This window comes from Micrasema longulum, unplaced genomic scaffold, assembly GCF_059751315.1.
Source record: "Micrasema longulum isolate JH-2025_06_02 unplaced genomic scaffold, ASM5975131v1 h1tg000228l, whole genome shotgun sequence".
In the NCBI taxonomy this organism is placed as follows: Eukaryota; Metazoa; Arthropoda; class Insecta; order Trichoptera; family Brachycentridae; genus Micrasema; species Micrasema longulum.
The window spans coordinates 166,588-188,168 of record NW_028277433.1 but is presented as its reverse complement, the minus strand read 5'-3'; the positions used below and the strand labels follow the sequence as shown (position 1 = coordinate 188,168).

At 33.0% G+C, this 21,581-nt stretch overlaps 1 protein-coding gene across 1 annotated transcript; it reads left to right on the top strand.

The window, feature by feature from the left end:
- The first annotated feature begins 8,343 nt into the window (after window positions 1-8,343).
- Window positions 8,344-21,092, top strand: Droj2 (DnaJ heat shock protein family (Hsp40) member A4-like). The gene is made up of 8 exons (XM_088243774.1): window positions 8,344-8,735; window positions 13,273-13,482; window positions 15,031-15,200; window positions 15,759-15,989; window positions 17,013-17,168; window positions 18,355-18,526; window positions 19,148-19,275; window positions 20,683-21,092. Exons 2-8 carry the CDS (start codon window positions 13,284-13,286, stop codon window positions 20,824-20,826), a joined length of 1,200 nt encoding a protein of 399 aa, XP_088099900.1. The 5' UTR covers window positions 8,344-8,735; window positions 13,273-13,283; the 3' UTR covers window positions 20,827-21,092.
- Window positions 21,093-21,581: the final 489 nt, after the last annotated feature.

The window sequence follows — 21,581 nt, the reverse complement described above, 5'->3', positions numbered from 1 at the left end:
AGTGATGTTTCGGAAAAAACTTAAAACCCACTTGTTCTCTAAATCATTTGAATAAATCCGTAGCACGTGACAACAAAATAAATTATTTTAATCAAATTACAAATTTAAAGCTTCAATTAAATTAACTTAACAGTAGAATCACCATGTAAAGCGCCCTTGAGGTATTTTATTACGAAAATGGCGCTATATAAGTTATCCACAATAAATGCCTCCCGAGAGCCTAACTCAGCTTGGCCGCGATTACAATGGGAAGCAAAAGCCGTCGTTATTTCACCATGACGACATAATTAAAGATAAATTCACACGAGCGATTACGAAGATACACTGCCGACCCCCCACCTTCAAGTTTTGGATACGTACATATGTAGACACCTAACAAGGGGTACACCACGGTACACATATCTACGACCTAAAGAGACACAGCCTCATTATGACATCATCGTTGAAAATTAATTCACCCGAGTGATTACGAAGATACACTACCGAACCCCCCCCCCCCTTCGAGTTTTGAGGTAAGTACATCGGCTCGTACCGACGGGTCTAGTACCAAACGGTACTCATATCTACTCATTAGAAGTGACGATTTTTTTTCCGCCGGGCAGTTTTTGCGTTAATTACTATTTATTCCATTTTTTTATCGTTCTGAGGTGGCCTGTTTGTTTATAAAGCCTATTGAAAATATGAGAGAGAAGTAAGTCAATTTTGAAATCGAATGAAATTCTGAAATAACTGTCAGTTTTGGAACCGAACGGCTAGATACACAGATTAGATTTTGTCATATTAATACATAAGAGCATCCAGCCGTAAAAATATTGCCAATATTAAAAAAATAATAGTTATTATTATCTGTTTTACTATCTTCCTGAATATCGACATGTTGAAAGAGCCGGCTGTGTAATCGCTCGCTATATAAATACAGACGATCGTTAAGCATACCGTCTTGGTAAATGTCAGAAGTCATATAAAAATCATGTTTAAGCAAACATTTTTTGCTTGAATTGGGATTTATTGGAGTTTATAATCGCTTTGAAATGGTCACATTTTATCACAGAAGTCTATTAAGTAAGTCTATTAAATAAGTCGCACCTAATGGGCATAGGGTACTGAATTGGTACACCAATCGCAGCGTTTCTAGACCATTTTTGTTACATGAAGGTAAGATGATCAGTCTGACGGGTCAGGTACCAGTCTAGGGACTATGAAATATTCTGGTGTGAAAACACTATTTTTTTAAGTAAATATTTCATATCAACCATGTTAGGAATCGAACCCGAGACCTCTTGCATTTTAGGCAAACGCGCCGACCCTAACACTACGAACCAGACTATTTTATTTTACTATACGAGAACTATTTTCAGTTTTAATTAAGTAAAGAACGTGTACTAAATTGTCGGGGTCATTCATTGGTCGAATTCGATCATATAACGTCGAGATGACAAGTAGGTAGAGCATATCGATGTAGATAGGGATAGACATAAGTTAAGTACACCGTCTCGGTATATTCTGATGAAGATAGCCTTCATAATCGCAGCCCCTGTCTATTCTCTATTCTCTAGTAATGAGTCCCGGACGTCAACTAATAACAGTTTGTTGGCAGGTCATAAATATATCTGAACTGCGTAAAGCCGACATAATATGAAAGCACCTGAGCCTGGGCAGAGTTAAAAAAATTAGCATATTTCGTAAGAAAGGTGTAACATAAGGAGAGTTTTTGATTCGTGTTTTAAATATTGACAAAAAATTTAACGGCAACAAAATACGAAGAAGCAAACGCCTCGAAGCAAAAGATAAGAGTTAATCCGAGAAGATACTGGAAGAAAGCGTACAAAAAATTGACCTTTTGCTTTATTTATATTACAACACCAAATGAACCCTCTGATTGAAAGAATAATATTATACTACGGCAATTTTATCCATTTATTTTGTGTGACCGATTTTTTTTTTAAATGCCGTGATGCGATTATCTTGGCGTAATTATTTTTCCAACCACTCCGCTTTCCACGGAAGTTACAAAAACGGGTTATCTAAATAAATTCAAAATGTTTTTCCACAAAGTAAACTTTGCTGAAACAATAAATAATATAAAATTCTTACCATGTGATGAATATTTTTGTAGAGCGAGCATGGGGTATTATATAATTTATTTATTTTTATTTGGGAAAAAAACAACCGTTTTTACATATATTGTATACAGAAAATAAGAATACATATAAACGAAAATTGTGAAAACAGTCAATGAAAAATTTCCACAGTGGTGTAAGCTATTGATTAAGTACATTATCGGTATCAAAATAAAAGCAAATAACAATTAAGAAATGTTAGGCACTTAGAAGTAGCAAATAAAATAAAAACACATATATTTATATAAAGTTATAAAAATAAAGTAAATAGAAACAAGATAAATTTAAAGAATAAGAAAAGAAAAAAGTTATATAAACATAATGTAAATGGTACAAAATATAATAATGAACATACGAGTACATACATAATTACTGACATCGTAAAACTGTTGTACTGTCTATAAGGAATCTTTTATATTTCATATAGGAGAGAGGAAAAATGTCGTGACCGGAGAGAACAGTATTATAATAATGACATGCTCTAAAGAAAAAGTCGTTTTTCCTTGAGTTAGTTCTAGGTACTGGCAAATTAAATGTAGTATGGAGTCTTGTTCTGTTGGGTACAAGATATTCTAAAGAACTTGTAAGTAAAGGGCAGTCTACGACGTTGTTTACTAGTCTAAACAGGAATATTTGATCTGCAATCACTCTTCTATACTCGAGAGTTTGAATTGAATTTGGTGTACAGCGAAATTTATATTTTATTAAATTTATGAATTTCTTCTGTATCCTTTCTAGGTTGTTTATATATATTTTATATTGGGGATTCCATATAATTGAAGCATATTCTAATTGACTTCTCACATATGTGTTATATAGCAAAATAAATGTTTTAATGTGTTTAGAGTCATTGGATATTTGCATTAAAAAACCTAGCGTTTTGTATGCCTTATTAATAATTCCATTAATGTGAATATCGAACACAAGCGCGGAATCTAAAACTATTCCCAAGTCTCTGATAACGTTCTTCCTTGGAACCATTTCATTCATTAGAGTATACTGAAAATTCAAAGGATTATGTTTACGCGAGAAAGATTACAAGTGCATTTATTAATGTTAAGGGTAAGTTGGTTGATGCGGCAATAATCTGAGAGGCGGCTCAAATCAGATTGTAGAAGGTTGCAGTCCTCAATTGAATTTATTTTCATAAATATGTTACTATCATCAGCAAAAAGTACAGATTTGGCATGATGAAAACATTCCTGAATGTCGTTAATAAATATATTAAATAGAAGGGGTCCTAGAATTGATCCTTGTGGTACGCCAGATGTAACAGAAAAACAGTTAGATTTATATCCAGAAATTACTACAGCTTGTGATCTGTTATCAATGTAAGAACATATCCATCGATACAAATCACCACTGATGCCAGTTAGTTTAATTTTTAATAACAAAGTTTTATGATCAACTTTATCGAAGGCTTTACTAAAGTCTATGTAGATTGAGTCAACTTCGAATCGGTTGTCCATATTTTTCAATAGATAGTTAGTATAATAATCTAAATTTGTTGCGGTAAATCTTCCAGGTATGAAAACCATTCTTCCAACCATGTTGTGAAGTACTAAAATAAGATTTAAGTGCTTCAGATATTTGATCATACATTATCTTCTTAAATAGTTTAGAAAAAATGGATCATTTAGAAATTGGTCTATAATTTTTGACCTCCGATTTAGGGCCTGATTTATAAATAGAAGAAATAAAAGCAGTTTTCCAAAGATTAGGGACAACGCCATAATTTGATGACTTATTGAAAAGCAACGCGAGCGGACTTCCCAGTTGTTCAGCGCAGTTAATTATAAAAAGGGGTGGTATAAGATCAGGTCCAGCTCCTTTTGTAGAATCGAGATTACTTATGTACTTTAATACTAAATCAGTATTGATTTCAATGCTGCTAATGTTAGTTGGTGAATCACTTAATATATCAGTTCTGTTATTCGATACATCTTCTGATCAGTGGCGTCTTTGATACCAAATTTCTAGTTAAGCTCAGATTTAAAGGATAAGTATAATATGCGTAAATGTTAAGTAGGTACCTACAGTAAATAACACAGTACGGACCATGTTTGTAGACATCTTTGAGCACGTTTATATTGGTTGCTAGTTTTTTTATCTTCATAGTGTGTTGATTTAATGCGAATTAAAATACATATTAGGTACTGGTGAATAGCAATGATTTCTTAGTGAGGCTCAGCCTCACTTGCTTCATATGCTCCTTCGTCCCTGCATCTGATGGCTTTTCATAAACGGATTTAAAAAAGGTAGCAAAAAGCTTGCAAACATCTTGCCCGGAGTCGGCAACAGTTTCGTTATAAATTACCATTAAAGGAAAGAAGAAGATTTTTGTTTAGATTATATTACGAAACGGCGCTACATTATACATAATATTATATATTCGTTGTAATAATAATTATTACGAGTAGTGCAGTGGTGAATATTTTGTGTGATGCTGCTAGCATTATTTTGTATTGCAATTTTATTATTTATCATATTCTGATCGCTTACCAACCTAACCTTTTGTACGGATAAGTGTTTTATACATGAATCATTTATTTCCAAGACCCACTATACGGCCGGGGTTTTTAAAATAGACGACATAATATCTATACTTCTATAATATTGATTTATTTTTCCATCACTCCGAACAACAAAGAATACAATTCGAGGTCTATGTTTTCTATATTAATCTGCTAGCTTTACCCATTGATTCATGCTAATGTTTACATTTTCTTAAAACAGCAATTTTTAGGAAAAAATCATTTTAGCGTGAATTAATGGATATTAACAAAGTCCTTGTTAGTATATAAGGAAACTTTGTAAACATTAACGTTAGTTTGATAATGTCCTAACAAGACGAAACGCATCACATTATACACACTTTTTTAATTACAAAATAAAATTAGAATTAGATCTTACAACATTATTTTGTTTTGGATACCCTACAAAATTCTAAATGACCATGTTAGAAAAATAAGAAACAAGTGGATTTCGAACCTCAGACCTCCTGATCCTGAGTCCCCGACAGTACCACGGGGCAAAGCCCATCTAAAATGTTTTGATGTTTTACATAAGCATAGAATATACATAATTTAAAATGTATAATTGGTCCTGAAGATTGATAATTTGACTCAAACAAGTTCACATAAATTTAATAATTCAGAACCAACAAATTAGGCATAAGTACAATATACAATATATTTTTTAATGAATAAGTGTTATTTTTCTGCCACAATGTGCATAATCCTTACTACTTTTACTTTATATACTTTTTATAAACTTTTTTCCTTTTTTTTCTTCTCAAATACGTGATTTGTATTACAAAATACGTAGGGGGGGTTCTCCACGCGCTGGACAGCTCCTAAAGCCGGACACTGCTCGTATCAGCGAAACAAGGCGTGAAAAGTTTTTACTTTTACTGTCAACCTCTGTTGCATGCAGCTGGAGGGGTGTAGATTGGTGGACATAGGGATGGAACATCGCCCTCCAAAACATCGATACATCGGGGCGGCGATGTATCGAAGAATTAACATCGATGTCTAAAAACATTGGACTCTGCTAACGCTTTTGACCATTTTTATCATAAGTGACATAAGACAGATCTGAAGAAAATATATCACCATAAAAAACATCACCATTGCAATACATCGATGTTTTTTTTCTATGTATGCATACCTAGGTGAGCAGTGTTTTTCCGCTCCCAGACCAGAATGTTTGGCAGTTGCAAACCGCGCAAAATTTTGTTCGAATAAATTTGTAGAAGTCGATAAATAACAATGAATATTATTAATTGCTATTTGCAGGTAAGTGATACATTATGTGTTGAAGTAGATCTTATGAGTTATTGTATATTCTTTCATTAAACGTTCAACGAAGTTCAACGGCCCCTAAAGCTAGGGTTTCCTAGGACAGCGGTGCCCGTATCTTAACGGCCGTAGTGAACGGTGATGCGGTGGGAAGCCGTCGTAACGTCGTCTAGAGAGTGGTTTCATAGGGAAATGGTGTTAAATGGTGTTCATAACATCGTTTTCCTAGGAAACCACACTCTAGATGACGTTACGACGGCTGTCCACCGCATCACCGTTCACTACGGCCGTTAAAATACGGGCACCGCTGTCTTAGGAAACCCTAGCTTAAGACCGGATTCATCAAATGACGCCCAATACCGGACAGTTTTACTATTCACAATTCGTTTATTATCTTGTCAGATTCCTTTATTTTTTTACATATTATTTAACATCATGGGTAAACCAGCACCAATACGACCGAAGAAGGCTAAAAAAAGCCAATTTAATTGTTTCTAGTGGATACTGTCCGAAATAAGGGGATTTTTTTTTTATTTACTGTATCAAAACCTTAAAATGTGGCAAATGTGTATTACATTACTACGTGCAGTTTTTTTATATTTGTGTCTCATAGATGTATAGTTAAGAATATTTTTGAATATAAAAATTGTTTATTCAATGTGCGTTGAAAACTTTATGTTTTTTTTACTTCCAAACACCCTCTTACCCCCCCCCTCTATTAAAAAAATAGAAACTTTACATAAACCAAAGAGTTTCCAAATGAAGTAGAGCAATAACACAAAAATTGAAATTGAAAATTGAAAAATTAAAAAAAAAAGATAACTTTACACACTGTGTATCATTTACAATCCTGTCTGTGTTTAAGCATTAATACTTCTTTCATTTTTCCATCAGTTGATTTTTGCGGAGCAAAACAGGTTAAACTTTTATTGATGTGAGTTGAGATATTTAGTAAGTAATAATGCAAAGTGAGCATGGACGCAAACAAGTCGGTCCTGTTGAAAACGGCGTGAAATAATATTTTATAAGCCGCGTGCGTTCGATAAAGCTTTGTTACATTTTAGATAGATGGCAAAGAAAATAAAATTATTGTCAAAATTTATATGGACGTTTTTGAAAACTCAATCAACCGAAGAAATATAAACGAACACAACATGATATTTCAGTTTAAAGGTATTTTTGGTATTTAGTACAGATTGATAAACTTTATGGTAAAGATATTGAAAACAAATAATAACACAAATATATGCATACGGTCCATTAAAACCTTTAAAAGTCTTTGTTTATGTGTGCGTGACAGAAAGTTTTCAAACAAAATATTCTAGTGTGCGTGCAAAAAAAAAGTATTTTGACTTGGTTAACCGACAGACTCTCACATTTTAATATGGGTTAAAACATTTTAATGCACTATACAGTGTAAATTGCATTTATAAGAATTTACGATTTTTATTTTGAATCTCACTCACACGTAAAAAAACTGTAGAAAATAAAAATATCTTAAGTATTTATAGGTTCGAGTTACTTTCAATGTCTGAACATGCTTCTAAAAAGTACCGTATTTTACCAACGATAAGGCGCATCCGACCATAAGACGCGCCCCACTAAAAAAAATATATTTTGGACGATAAGGCGCATACCAATTTTAGGTTGAATTTTCAAAGTAAAAAAATGCGTCTTATGGTCATAAAAATACGGTACCTATACTGTTATTTATTTATTCAGGTTACCTAGTTATACAGTTAATTTGATTTTTTACGTAAATACCCAATCAATTACATTTATTATTGAGGTAACTGAAGTAAAAATGTGTCAGTCCTAAATAATGCGCTTGTTTTTTTTTCTTTTCAAAAACTTGAATGAATTCAAAATAAACGTAAATAACTTTTTTTTATTATTGATAAAACATCTCCCAGGATTTATACAAAAACACATTTTGACGGTAGATAAAAAAAAAACACTTTTGTGACGATACATGAAAAAATCATTTTTGTGACAGTAAAAAAAAAATAATAATTATGGATAACTTACATGGCGCCATTTTCGTAATATCTCAAGGGCGCGACAATACATATAATTTGATACAAACTAAAATAGTATTAAAACGTTATATTGGAAACATAATACGGTTTTATGCACTATTTATAGAAATTATATTAATAATTAATTCTATTAAACAGTTTCAACTAATATTTTTTTATTGCTACACTTTTACCTTATTTCTTATTTTGCTAAATCTATTTCGTCTTGCAAGACCCATCGTGAAAGATCTTAGCACAGACGACAACACTGAGGAATGATGCGTGTTTTTTTTATTTATTATTTAGTTTCCAGCATTATAAAAAGTACTTACTGACGTAGCTTAGAGCATTTATGTTTTGTTTATGGACTTAGAAACTAGAAATATTCAATGTAGCCATAGAGAAATGTAAAATGTAAAATATTACTTAAACAACATGGCCGCCAACTCATCTTGATCTCAGTAACATTGATTCGTTGATTCATTACCTTCCTTGCAATGTATTCGTTATTTTGAATAGATTAATAATCCGTGATCTTCAATATCGGAATACCCCAAACATAAAAAGCAGTAAAAAATTAAAAAAATAATACCTTCGAATAGAAATATACCAACCTACAGAATATTCTAGTAATCTCCGAATCACCGTTCTGGAACACTCTGCTTTCCGCTTTGTTGCTGGGTTCACGTCAGTTTAAAATCAGACGTCGAGTGAGCGGTGAGGTTTCTATCTTCCACTTCGAATTTTGTGTAAAGATCGTGCGAAAATACTAATTTATTGCTAGCAGTAATTTTAAGGTGAGTTGGAATTCAAGTCAACATGCTTTATTATTTTTATGGTACTTGTATTCTGGTCCTAGAATTATTTAATTCTCAGTCGATCCCATATGACTGTCAAGGTTCGAGAAGATCATAGAATGCTAAGTTGCAAGCAGCGTTTTAAGTTATTTCATGTTTCGTCATTAGAGTACGCATTAACCAATTTGAACTTTGGATTTTCCAACGCATCTTAAATAATTATAAAGAGCTTTCTTATTTCATGCCCATAATGGCTAATTCCATCGCCTCTCATTACCCACGTTGTGGCTAAGTAAAATTTTATAACGATGCCAATATTCAGCGCATGTAAAACTTACTCTTAAAGCGTGTTATAATATTTACTTAAATCGGCATCAACGAAATGTCAACTTATTCACATAATAACTTAAATATGATGTAATGTGATGTTGGATTCGTTTTCAATCGCGGACAGCGGTGATTTTCATGTTGCTATTGTAAAATGATTAGTAATTAGTATACAGATTGGGGGTGCCGAAAAAAATCTATGAATATAATATAGAATACGTTCGTATCCCTCTAATTTTTCTCTTGTAAGGAAACCATTTTGTATGTTTTCATAGCAACCCTCCTTGTGTTCTTATAAAAATCTTATAAAAAACAATAACGCAAAATTCCATTAAAGACTGTTGTTCAAGCATTTTTATGTTGCACCTTTTTCATATCAGGACAAGTAATTATAGCACGAAATACCCACCCAGGCTTGAAAAAATCACATGATTCTGGTTTTACCGGGAATCAAACCCGTAACCCTAATTAATTGTTATCTGACACTCCATAACCAACTTGATCCTCTGCAATCTGTCAATCAATAACTACTACTGTCTTAGTTAAAATAACTGACGATATTTTTAGACAACCAATGAATGATAAACGTCTAATGCTTTTAATCCTACTTGATTTTATTAGTGCTTTTAACTCTGTTGATTTTTACCTGCTTCTCGCTAGACTTAAGTGCTTAAATCTATCTCCATCTACGATAAATTAATTTTCAACGTATATACTTGGCCGTCGGCAATGCATTAAAATGCCAGATGTCTTTTCAGATTAAATGATATTACCCCCGGTGTGCCACAAGGGGGGTACATTCTCCACTTTTATTTTCCCTTTTTATCAATCCAATAACAAAAAACCTCCCCTGTTCGTACCATTTATATGCCGATGATTTGCAATTGTACATTCATTTCGAACCCGATGACATTGTTGAAACACATAAAGTAATGTCACTTGCACTCGAGCATATCTCTTCACGGACAAAAATAAATTTACTTCTCATAAATTCAACAAGAACCCAAATTGTACTTGTTAATAGTAAAAAATGCATTCAAAAGCGAATTTTCCCACACTTCCTCTTTTCAAAATGGATGACTCAGAAATTCCATTCATGACTTCACTCAAAAACTTAGGTATTATCATACATAAACATTTAGGGTGGCACGATCAGGTTAACGAAATTAGTTGTAACCTTTATAGCAATTTGCACTCGCTTAAATGATTACAGAATTTCTTGCCAATTAACGTTAAGCAAACATTAGTCCAGAGCTTACTTCTTTCACCCCTTGATGAAATGTATATTATCCAGATGCTAACTCTGAATTACTTGATAAGTTAGAACGATTGCAGAATATTTGTATTCGTTATATCTTTGATCTTCGCAAATTTGACCACATAACCGAGTATCGCACGCAACTACACTGGCTCAGTATCCGGCATAGAAGAAACATTCACATTCTATCACTTCTTCACAATATTTTAAATAACCCCACTTTGCCTGTTTATCTAAAAAAGTTCTTCCAACATCTATCGCAACATGGTCTATCTCTTGGTTCTAGTATTGAGAGAACCCTTTTAATACCCTTTCACTGTTCTAATTTTTTTGCCTCTTTCACAATAGTAGCTGCTCGATTGTGGAATAATTTTCCCACTAATGTTAGAGATGCCCCGCCCCACCCCTTCTTTATTTACATTTAAATCAAAATTGAAATGTCACTATCTAAATATTTGAGTTGTTCCTTTCTCCTTTTTCTTTCCTTCCCATCTCCTCTCCTCTCCTCTCTTCATAGTGTGTTAATTTTTGTTTTTAATTTTGTATAAAATTATAAGGTTCAGTATAATTCCTTGGAATATGTCCATGTTCTTGTAATTTTCTCAATCGGAACAGTTTGCATAGGTAGGAAGAAATTGCCTTAAGGCAGATGTGCTCAAACTTGAACTTCTGGCGATCTACCCCAATATTGTTAGAAAACGATCAATCGACCCTGAGAGGCTGCAAGTATGTGTGATGCAGGATTGTCGTCTAAGTAGGGTGTATCGTGGCATAGATATTAGTTTTCCACACAATATGCACGGATATTTTTCTCAAGATCGACTTAAAAAGCACTCGCGATCAACCGTTTGAGCACCCCTGTTTTAAGGCAATATGCCCGCCCTTATATGTATATATATATTGTACATGTATATAAAGTGAAAAAATAATTAAAAATTCACAAGTACTTACCCTTATGAAAAAGTCTATTTAAGTTACAGCAATTAATGTGCATTTCCATACAATGACTGTCTTTTTTTTTAATGTGTGTTTTATCTGTATTATTATATCATAGAAATAATAGTACCGACCTGAAGTAGTTATATGATTTGACTTACCATATGCTGTATTATTGTGAGTAGTATTTTTTTGCTGCAGTTAAATAGAACCTGGTTCCTTCTTATATTATTGCAGCTGTAGACTATGTGCCTTTGCCTTTTGAATTGCTTCTCTGCTGAGATTTTTTTCTTAGAAGATTAAAATTCAAATCAAGAGAGCTTTAGTACCCGCTATATGGGGACCGCTGAACACTACTGTTGTTTCAGGAGCTAGACAAGCAAAGCAGAGAGCAAGTGGGCAAAATACCAATTTCACTGCCTTATGTAGCTTCTGTGGATAACTCCACATATGAACCAAAATATTCATCTAATGCACTGGAACCTACCCGCCAGAAACACCAAATTTAAACAGTACCTCTTGCATATAAAATATTCGTATGTATTTTTTTTGCTTCATATACACAATTTCTTAGTTCGCAAATCAACTGCTTCTTCAACCTTATTCCTGTCATCTCACGTGAGCTGGGTTTACACCAGGACAATACAATAGACATGCCATTTTTGTCTTGTCTCGGCTCCATAACTAGCCTCAACCAAGCAAGACAGGACAAAGTAACAATGTAACAATTCAGCCATAGTTCACACGTGGAATGTTAGATAAATATGCGATGACATGCGCTTCGAGCAAGTTTGCGAAAAATATCATTTATTTTGTACCAAGATGTATTGGAATTGTTAGAGGAAGAACTAATTAATGAAGTTTTTTTTTTAAACTCGTTGAAAATGGCCCTCAAAATTTAATATTTGGGTAAATCATTAGAACGCAAATATTCAATTTTTTTTAAAGAAAATGCACAGGAGTAACATGCGCGGTGGGGGGGTAATCCATTTTCCTGCTGATGTAGCCAGTCCTTCTGTATCTATAATGTCTCAGTACATTGTCCTGTCCTCCAAATTGCTGTTCACACAGGGACAATATGTCCGATGCTGGGTCCGTTGCATGTTTACTGTCAAACCAAAAATTTGGAACGTTTTTGTTCTATGCAATAATGCGAAAGGACGTCTCTTTAAGCGGGTGGTGAATTATTACTCTGAGATTAATTTATATGTGCAAATTAAAATATGGAAAATACATGGTTTATAAATTATTGCTTGCCCAGTCAGCTTTTAAACTCATTAACTAAAAATGCACTGATCACGTTTTTAGAAAGGCTATTCTATAACTTAGGAATAAATAATAGAATAGCCTTTAAATTACCACAGACATGCTATGTTCAAAATATTTTTTCCCACCTAAAAATATTTGTTATTTATATATTCAAAATCATCTGTAATTGAAATGATTTATTGTATTATCCAAGCTTCGCTTAATTTATGTATCTTACAAAATTGAAATATAATCTAAATTTACAATATTTGAGTTTGTCCTAATGTTTGTAGACAAAATACTGGATTTTACCCACTCGGGAGTCGTTAAGATTTTAACAAATCACAACAGGGATGGAGAAAACCTTCTGTTTTCATGCGTTGCAATGTGAAATAATTCAGTCAGATGAATCTCTTCACAAAAATAAAGGTTTCAGCTCTTTAACTTCACTAAAATCAATAAATTGAAGAAATATGGATGTTCAAACATAAGCAAAATGGTGACTGTTTCACAGTGTGTAAAGTGGCCACTTAAACTAGCCAATGACAGGTCATAAGCTCTGTAAATGCCTAGACTTCCATATTTCCTTCTTTAAGGTATTCTCCACCCCTGTTGTAATTTGTTACAATCGAAATTTATTCACAATAATAAAGCATTACAATCATACGTAAGGAAATCACTGTGGTGTATATAATTTTTTTCTTCATAATAGTACCTTCCGTATACAGTATTATATATACCTGAAGTAATATCATAATTTTGTTACAGAATTTAGCAAAATGGTGAAGGAGACAACTTATTATGACGTCCTCGGAGTAAAGCCGGATTGCACACAGGATGAGTTGAAGAAGGCGTATAGAAAGCTCGCTCTTAAATACCATCCCGACAAAAACCCTAATGAAGGAGATAAGTTCAAGCAGATTTCTCAAGCTTACGAAGTTCTATCAACTCCAGAGAAAAAGTCCATCTATGATCAAGGTAAATAATTTCAAAACCCTTCAACATAATGTTCGAAATTATGTATAAAAAATGTAAATATCCGAAGGTAATTGGTATCTCGAAACATTTTGCTTTCAACAGAGAGTAAAATGAACACTACCATTTGTTCTTCATTCAATTAACACACTTTATGTGAGAAAGGTAGTTCTACACGTGAGCCCGGTGCTTATCAGCAGGAAGGGTAGAAATACCCGCTACGCCGACTCCACTTTAAAAGAGGGATAGGTAAATCTCCTCTATTATTTCATCAGAGTATTTTATGTCAATGCTTCAAGATGCCTATAATTACACACACACATCTATAAAAATTGAGATAAGCTTTCATTTACGTACACACATACTCTTGCACAGCTCTTATGAAAAACATGAGAGCTTGTGCATAAGATGATTTGTTTAAGTCAATTAGTTCATCAATTATATCAGTCTTCTTTTCACACATTTTTATAACATGATTGGTAAGCAGAATAGTGACATTTTCAGATTACATTTTTTATAATATGGATTGTTCTTTGTTTGTCATTCTGCAAAGGCTAACACAGACAAATACTTATATAACTTGTCTTATTATAAATATATTTGACTTCTACTCTTATCAGATTATCATAAGAAGTATAGGGTGTGTATTCAAATTTCCTTAAATATTAACTAATTTTTTTTAGGAGATACAGTAATTTTTATCCATTTTCTGGCTATTTAATTTTTTTGCTGATTTTCGCCCACTGCGTTAACTTGTTACATTGTAGCGAAGCCTACATAAAATGTGGTAACACTAATTAACAAACTTTTATGCTCAAAAATAAAAGATCCAATATTATTTCAATCTAATCTGTAAGATTGGTGTTTCTTTACTGTATTATTTAATTAATATTTTCATTATTCCCTTTCCACCGTAATGGTACATAGAGCGCTGTATTAGTTCACCAACTGCACCGTATCTTGATCATTTTTGTTTCATGCAGGTAAGATAATCAGTCTTATGCTTCAGGTGTGTTATTCTGAACCCTATAGTGTGCGTAGAGAAAGCTTTTTAGCACATGTCTACGTACCAAATACACATACCATTAGAATACCAGCTCAGGGACTACGAAATATTGCAGCGTAAAAACGCTTTTAAATAAACATTTCATGTCGACCATGTCGGGAATCGATCCCGAGATCTCTTGCATGGTAGGCAAACGCGCTGACCATTTCACCGTGAGGCAGGCAAAATCTGTATTATTTAACCAACCTGAAGGTTTTTTTTGTGTTATTTTGAAGGTAAAACAATTGATTCTGCTCTGTGTTCGATTCAAAAAATATTGACATCACATCTGTGACTTCGGAATAAATTATGTAGCAACAAGTTATGACGATTAGATTGTTCAAAATATATAATTATTTGTGTGGTTTATGATTGGCGCCAATCAATAGATTAAAGCAACAACACTATAAATATACATTCAAAATATTTACGACAAAATCTCCAAGAAAACATTTTTAAAATCCTATTTCTGATAGCGCTAAATTTACTGATCTTTTGGTGCTCAGGTGGTGAACAGGCACTTAAAGAGGGAGGAGTTGGTTCTGGAGGCAGCCCAATGGACCTGTTTGACATGTTCTTCGGGGGAGGCTTCTCTGGCGGCCACGGCCATGGAGGTCGCAAACGAGGAAAGGATGTCATCCATCAGCTCAGCGTCAATCTAGAAGAACTCTATAAGGTTTGTTTTCCAGTTCATTATTTACTCACTAAACATCTAAACTGCCAGAACTGGTTTGTTTTAAAACTTTCATTAAAAACTACATATTTTAATCACAGATTTTTTCTAAATTGACAGATATTAAATCATCAATTTGGTTTCCACTATCCAACATATCATCAATATTTTCCTATTTGCATCCAGAGGTGCAATAGTACTCCAATTGCAGCATATCCAGATAATTTTTGTTACTTGGAAGGTAAGGTGATCAGCCTTATGCTTCAGGTGCGAGTCCAGAAACAATGAAATATTGCAGTATATAAAACCACCTTAAAAAACAATATTTTACCTCAACCCTGCAAAGAATCAAACCCAGGACCTCAAGCATGATTGGCAAACGCGCCAACCGCTTCACTATGAGGCGAACTTCTCCACTCGATATTTTTTTTCAGAATTTTAACCTGAGATTAGCCATCGATTTGAAATACAAACTGTGTTCATTATCCGCCCAAATATAGCATAAATGTATCATCCGAAATATTCACACATGTGAACAAACTCTTACGTTTGGTATTACAGGGCACGGTGAGGAAGTTGGCACTCCAGAAGAATGTTATCTGTGATAAGTGTGAGGGGCGAGGAGGTAAGAAGGGAGCCATGAGCATGTGCGGGAACTGTAAGGGAAGTGGAGTACAGATGAAGATCAGTCAGATTGGCCCGGGAATGTACCAACAGATCCAGTCTGTGTGCCCCGACTGCCGTGGCGCTGGGGAGAACATCCATCCCAAGGACAGGTGTAAACATTGCCAGGTAAAAACCATTTACTTTATTTCTACAAATATGTGGAGTTAATGGTGCTAAATCTTTTATTTATTAAAAATTTTCATATACAGTACAACATACCGGCCAATTACAACGTACAAATAAAGTGCATTAAAACAAATACGGCAATCTCCTTAAATGAGTAAGATATGGTGATAGATAGAGAAACAATAATTGTGTTTACAACTGCAAAGGTTTCGAAGCATTATGGGCTGTGTCTCGCATTTTTGACTCTATGTATTTAGTCATGCAACAACAACGGCAGTCTCCTAAAACAAAACCATATATTAATTTAAAATAAGTCAATTTACCAATCAATTGCAGTAAAATATACACAGAAAGTAACTTCTTGTAACAATTATTAACTAATTTAACAAATTATCCTTGCAGTCCGGGGGGGGGGGGGTAGTACTATAAAAACCTTTGTTACTTATTACTCAAAACAAAAAAAGAGATTGCCGTCTTTGTTTTAACATCCGCATATGAGTATTGAAAAATAAAAGTAAATAAAAGAAGTGTATATAAACATGTAGACCGTAAAACTATAAAAACGAAGACAGCTAAATCACCAATGCACATTACGATACATAGTTGAGAGACAGGGTCTAAAACTGATAATCCTAGCATTTAAAAGATCCACCTATCTTGATAGGCTGTTTAACAGACCAATCATCTTCCCCATAGGCATTCATCAACGGTAAATTGGTCCTGTGTTCCGAAAGAACAGATGGCCTGTCTTGCTTAACTCTTAAGAAGACAAGATGATCAATCCTGTTTCAGATGCCAGTCATCAGATCAAATGATATATTGCAGTGAATAAACATATTTTAAAATCAATATTTCATAATGATCATCTCTGGACTTCCACATTGTATTGTATGGCCATTATGCTTACTGTACACCACGGAGCTGACATTTTGTTTGAAATACCATGTATGCATTGCAATATTTGAAAATATACACAAAATTTAAGCTTATTTGATATTTTACAAAATTGAAATGTGTGTTTAGGGCAAGAAGACTATTAGAGATAGGAAAATCCTCGAAGTGCATGTGGATAAGGGCATGACTGATGGGCAGAAGATCACATTTGCTGGCGAAGGTGATCAAGAGCCCGATCTGGAGCCCGGAGATATCATCATTGTCTTGGAGGAGAAGGAACATGATGTAAGTTTTTGTAATATTTATTTATATAGAAATAATTAATCAAATTTGTACAGTGCCTGTTGATTGATCCATTTTCAAGAGAAATTTACATATTATTTACCTACTCTAAAGTACAAATTATGTAGCTTTCAGTCTCACCTTGAAATATTCCTCTCAGTGTATATTTTTATAATAACTATTAAATTTGTTAAAACACATTCATAAAGATTTAAAAAAGGGATAATTAAAATGTTAACTAAATTCAATAGAAGGTAGTCATGTTCTGTTTATTTTGCACTACACATAAAAAACCTGATTGTACCTAGTTAGGCAAACTACACGGAAGTGTAGTAAACTATTTTCATAAAAATGTAATAGGGACATGAATAAGTTTTTGCTGTTACCCGATGAATGGTGTTTTCTTAACCTTTTTATATCTAGCAATACTACAGCCAACTTACCATTAGGCTCGAAATGACAGTATATTTTATCCTGGTGAAGTGTGAACATATTTTTTCATAGGGTTAAACATCAAATTTAATGCCAGAGCATTTTCCGTAAATTTTACTGCGTACCCTTTTTTTCAAATCTGCAGTTAATGATATGGAATTCTTGCGGAGATTTACAGCGACCATACTCTGTTGGAAACAACACGTGGAGATTGGTTTTGACGCTTAAAAAATAATTATTTTGATGTAAAAGATAAAGAATACTCTGGCCAACTGAAAAAGTTTGAAAACAAAAAATTGGAAGCATTATTCGATAAAGACCCATATCAGACGCAAAGTGAACTTGCAGAATCATTAAGAGTTGACACACAACAGTTGCCGAATGTTTGAAACCATTAGGAATTATTCAAAAACAAGGAAATTAGATGCCGCATGAATTGAAGCCGAAAAATGTCAAACAAAAACAGCAAGGACTTGTTCAAGTCTCCAATAGTAGAGGAAGAAATTGTTATATTGTTAATAAACCATTATTATAATTTTTATAATCAATGAATGAATTCAATAACAATGTTTTTAAACAATAATATACATGATATATCATTTGTACCTTTTTAATGAAACAAATATGCTAATGTTAAGGGAGAAAATGTCTGGGAGTATTTATTTGCAAGTTGTGTGCCCCCGTGTATTTTCCAGTGACAACAGTTTTTACATTCTCAGAATACTTGTAAATTCATATTTTGTAATTTTCCCAACAGGTGTTCAAACGTTCTCGAAATGACCTGATCTATAGAATGAATATTCAACTTGTAGAAGCTCTGTGTGGCTTCCAAAAGGTTATAGAAACTCTAGATGGAAGGGAGTTAGTTATAACAATGCTTCCCGGTGAAGTAACTAAACATGGAGACATCAAGTGCGTCATGAATGAAGGTAACTCTCAAATTGATCAGATGTTTTTCAGATTTAAAAAAAAGTGTGTATGGTGGATGTAAATAAATATGGATTGCGATTTCTCAAATAAGATTTTAAACTTCTTTTAAAAATTGTAAATGAAAATTTTATAAATGTTGTTTTAATCATTTTGGTGGCTCAGTTCCATACAGAGATAACTAGAAATGATTGGTTTTGAGAAATCGCCACTCAAAGTTTTGGCACGTCTAAATTGGTTTGTAACAAATAGTTATTTATATCACTTTAAGTAAAGTATGCATGCATATATTTATATAAAATATAAACACAATGGTTACTAGTTTCAGAATTAAAGTTGTTATGAAAAAAGTTGCGAAGACGAGAGATTTTATTTATATCCATATAAAAACATCCATCTACTAAGAGAAAACCAATAATTTTTAAGAGTACCTTTGCAGAATTAAAAAGGAGTATAATGAATAATATAACTAAAACTTAAATTTTTTTAAGAGTTATTGCTCTATGGAACTAAGCCATCGATTTATATTATTTACACTTGTCCCTGTCAAAAGTTAACTAAAGATATATCAGTTACATCTGTAAATATTTATATTCTAATGCATAGTAATATTTTGACTATAGGTATGCCGCAGTACAAGAATCCGTTTGAAAAGGGACGTCTTGTAATTCAGTTCTTCGTTGTATTCCCTCCATTTATTTCCCCTGAAGTGATTCCAGCCCTCGAGAACTGTCTGCCTCCTAGACCCCTGGTATTTATATTTTTTAATCTTTAAATATATATCTACATCTTCCTTTTTAAAACGTGAAGCCATTCGTTTTTGTATCTCGTGCATTAACAGATTAATCCAACTCATTTTTAACATGTTGCGGACACTTTTTCTCATAGGATTCACTCATATAGCCACATATCATAACTCTTATTTTTTTGTAATACGGTAAAACCCTTGTTTTACGTTTTTCAAGGGAGCAGCAAAAAAGTATTAAACTGAGGAAAACGCTAAAGTGAGAAAATAAATTAAACTGCTGAAAAATTGTAAACACGGTCATAATTGGGGATTATTCATATTTACCTATGATTTCATTAAAAATCAATAATACATTTGTGTTATTTTTTATTGAATTTAAAAAAAAAACATGTTTAAATAATTTTAGGTAGGTACTTGACCTTAAAAACACGAAAATATATTTTTCAATTTGCATAAAATGCATACAATGATTTTTTCCCTAAATATTGGGAAATTTTATTTATATGGTATCACTTTTTTTAGTATGGCACCACAGAATTTCAACTGTCATTTACATCGCGGCTTTATGATAACTGTTTAAACTATCTTCTTTTGATATTATGTTCAAAACTTCATATAATATTTCTATTGTCGATTTTTCAAACTTTCTGCATTGTAATTTATTGATGTAAAGACTTTATGCTTCCTTAAAATGCGTCAACTGCATGTCACAATTTAGTAAAATGTCTAAATTAGACACTCAAACTAAATGGCCAATTACACTGCACCTACATTGAATTTAGTGAGACAATACTTAACACATTTATTTATTTACTTCAATTTTATTCTCCATTCACTCGGCGGCGCGCAGCTTGGTGTCTTTTGACGGATCAAATGAGTTTGGAAAAATTTTCAATGTAAAACCGGACTTATGAAAAACGTAAAAAACGTTAATTGGGGGGATATTTGAATGACAATGTATGGAAAAAAAATGGGACCTAAACATTTCGGCATAAAAAGTGGGAAAACGTAAAACTGAGTAATGTAGAAACGAGGTTTTACTGTATTTAACTTCCTTTTGGACCGTAGTTAATTGTTTGAAGTAAATCTTGTAAATCCATATTACTTTCTCTAAAATGTTCTCCATTTCTGTTGTAATTTTTAAATCTTAATGACTCCCTTGGAGGTATCTTGTCTACAAACATTTAGACAAACTCAAAATATTGCGTAGTATTTAGTTTTAGGACTGTAATTCTAAATGAAATTTTAGATGGTTTACTGAAATAAGATAAATAAATGGTGTTCTCAAAAGTGTATTTATTCTACAATAGTAAAAAAAAAATATTTTTAAAAATTAATATACTCTAAATTTGCATGATGTATGCACGCACAACCAATACTTACCTATAAAATATATTTATTTGTGCTCAGGTGACCATTCCGGAGTGCGCAGAGGAATGTCAGTTGGTGAACATGAATAACGAAGAAGAGAACCAACGTAGGCATCACCACCGCAACAGTGACTTTGATGAGGGAGGTCCTGAAGTAAACCGAGTACAATGCGCTTCTAGTTAAAATATTTAATTTAATTTTTATTCTTAGCATCTCCGATATAACAATCATCTTTTTATTTCTTAGTGAATGTGATCATTACTTACTAAATACTTAAAGTATTCCACAAATTTCACTGTTCAGTATTTGTGATATTCAATCCTCTCAAAAATTATTTTCAGCTCTAATTTTATTTGAACTATGAAATGGTTTGAAATTTGGTATAGAAATCATGAAAACATTTTATGTGAAATTACTTTCAAAAATGTATTAATAAATTTTTGACAAAATGTCTTATTTTATTTCTCTTCGTTTTTGTACCTCCTTCAAAACAAAATAATTACATATTGTAGGCACAATAATTATAGAGCAAACAAATAATATAGTCACCAGTATTGCAAACAATGCAGTCATTGAATTAACAAAAAACAAAGTACATTTATCTTCACACTAGGCTTTGCTACATTTGAATTTTTAGCAACTAAACTCATATGTGATGGGCACTGTCGATTACCCTTAGTCCTCAACGGATAAGAGTTGGATAAAACCTTTTAAAATGTAAAAGCTTGGCTTAGGTTTGTTCAATCATTAATATCATTACATTACTGGTTCATGTCAATCTCCCTGCACGTGCATTTTGCGGTTTTTAGTAGCCAGTATTAAATAAAGTACATCGGGCTTAAGAAAGAGACTGCTGGTGTAATCGGTAAACTGCGGCTTTGTAGAGCGTCATCTTTGTCATACATACATGCATACAAATACTGAACTGCGACAGAGAC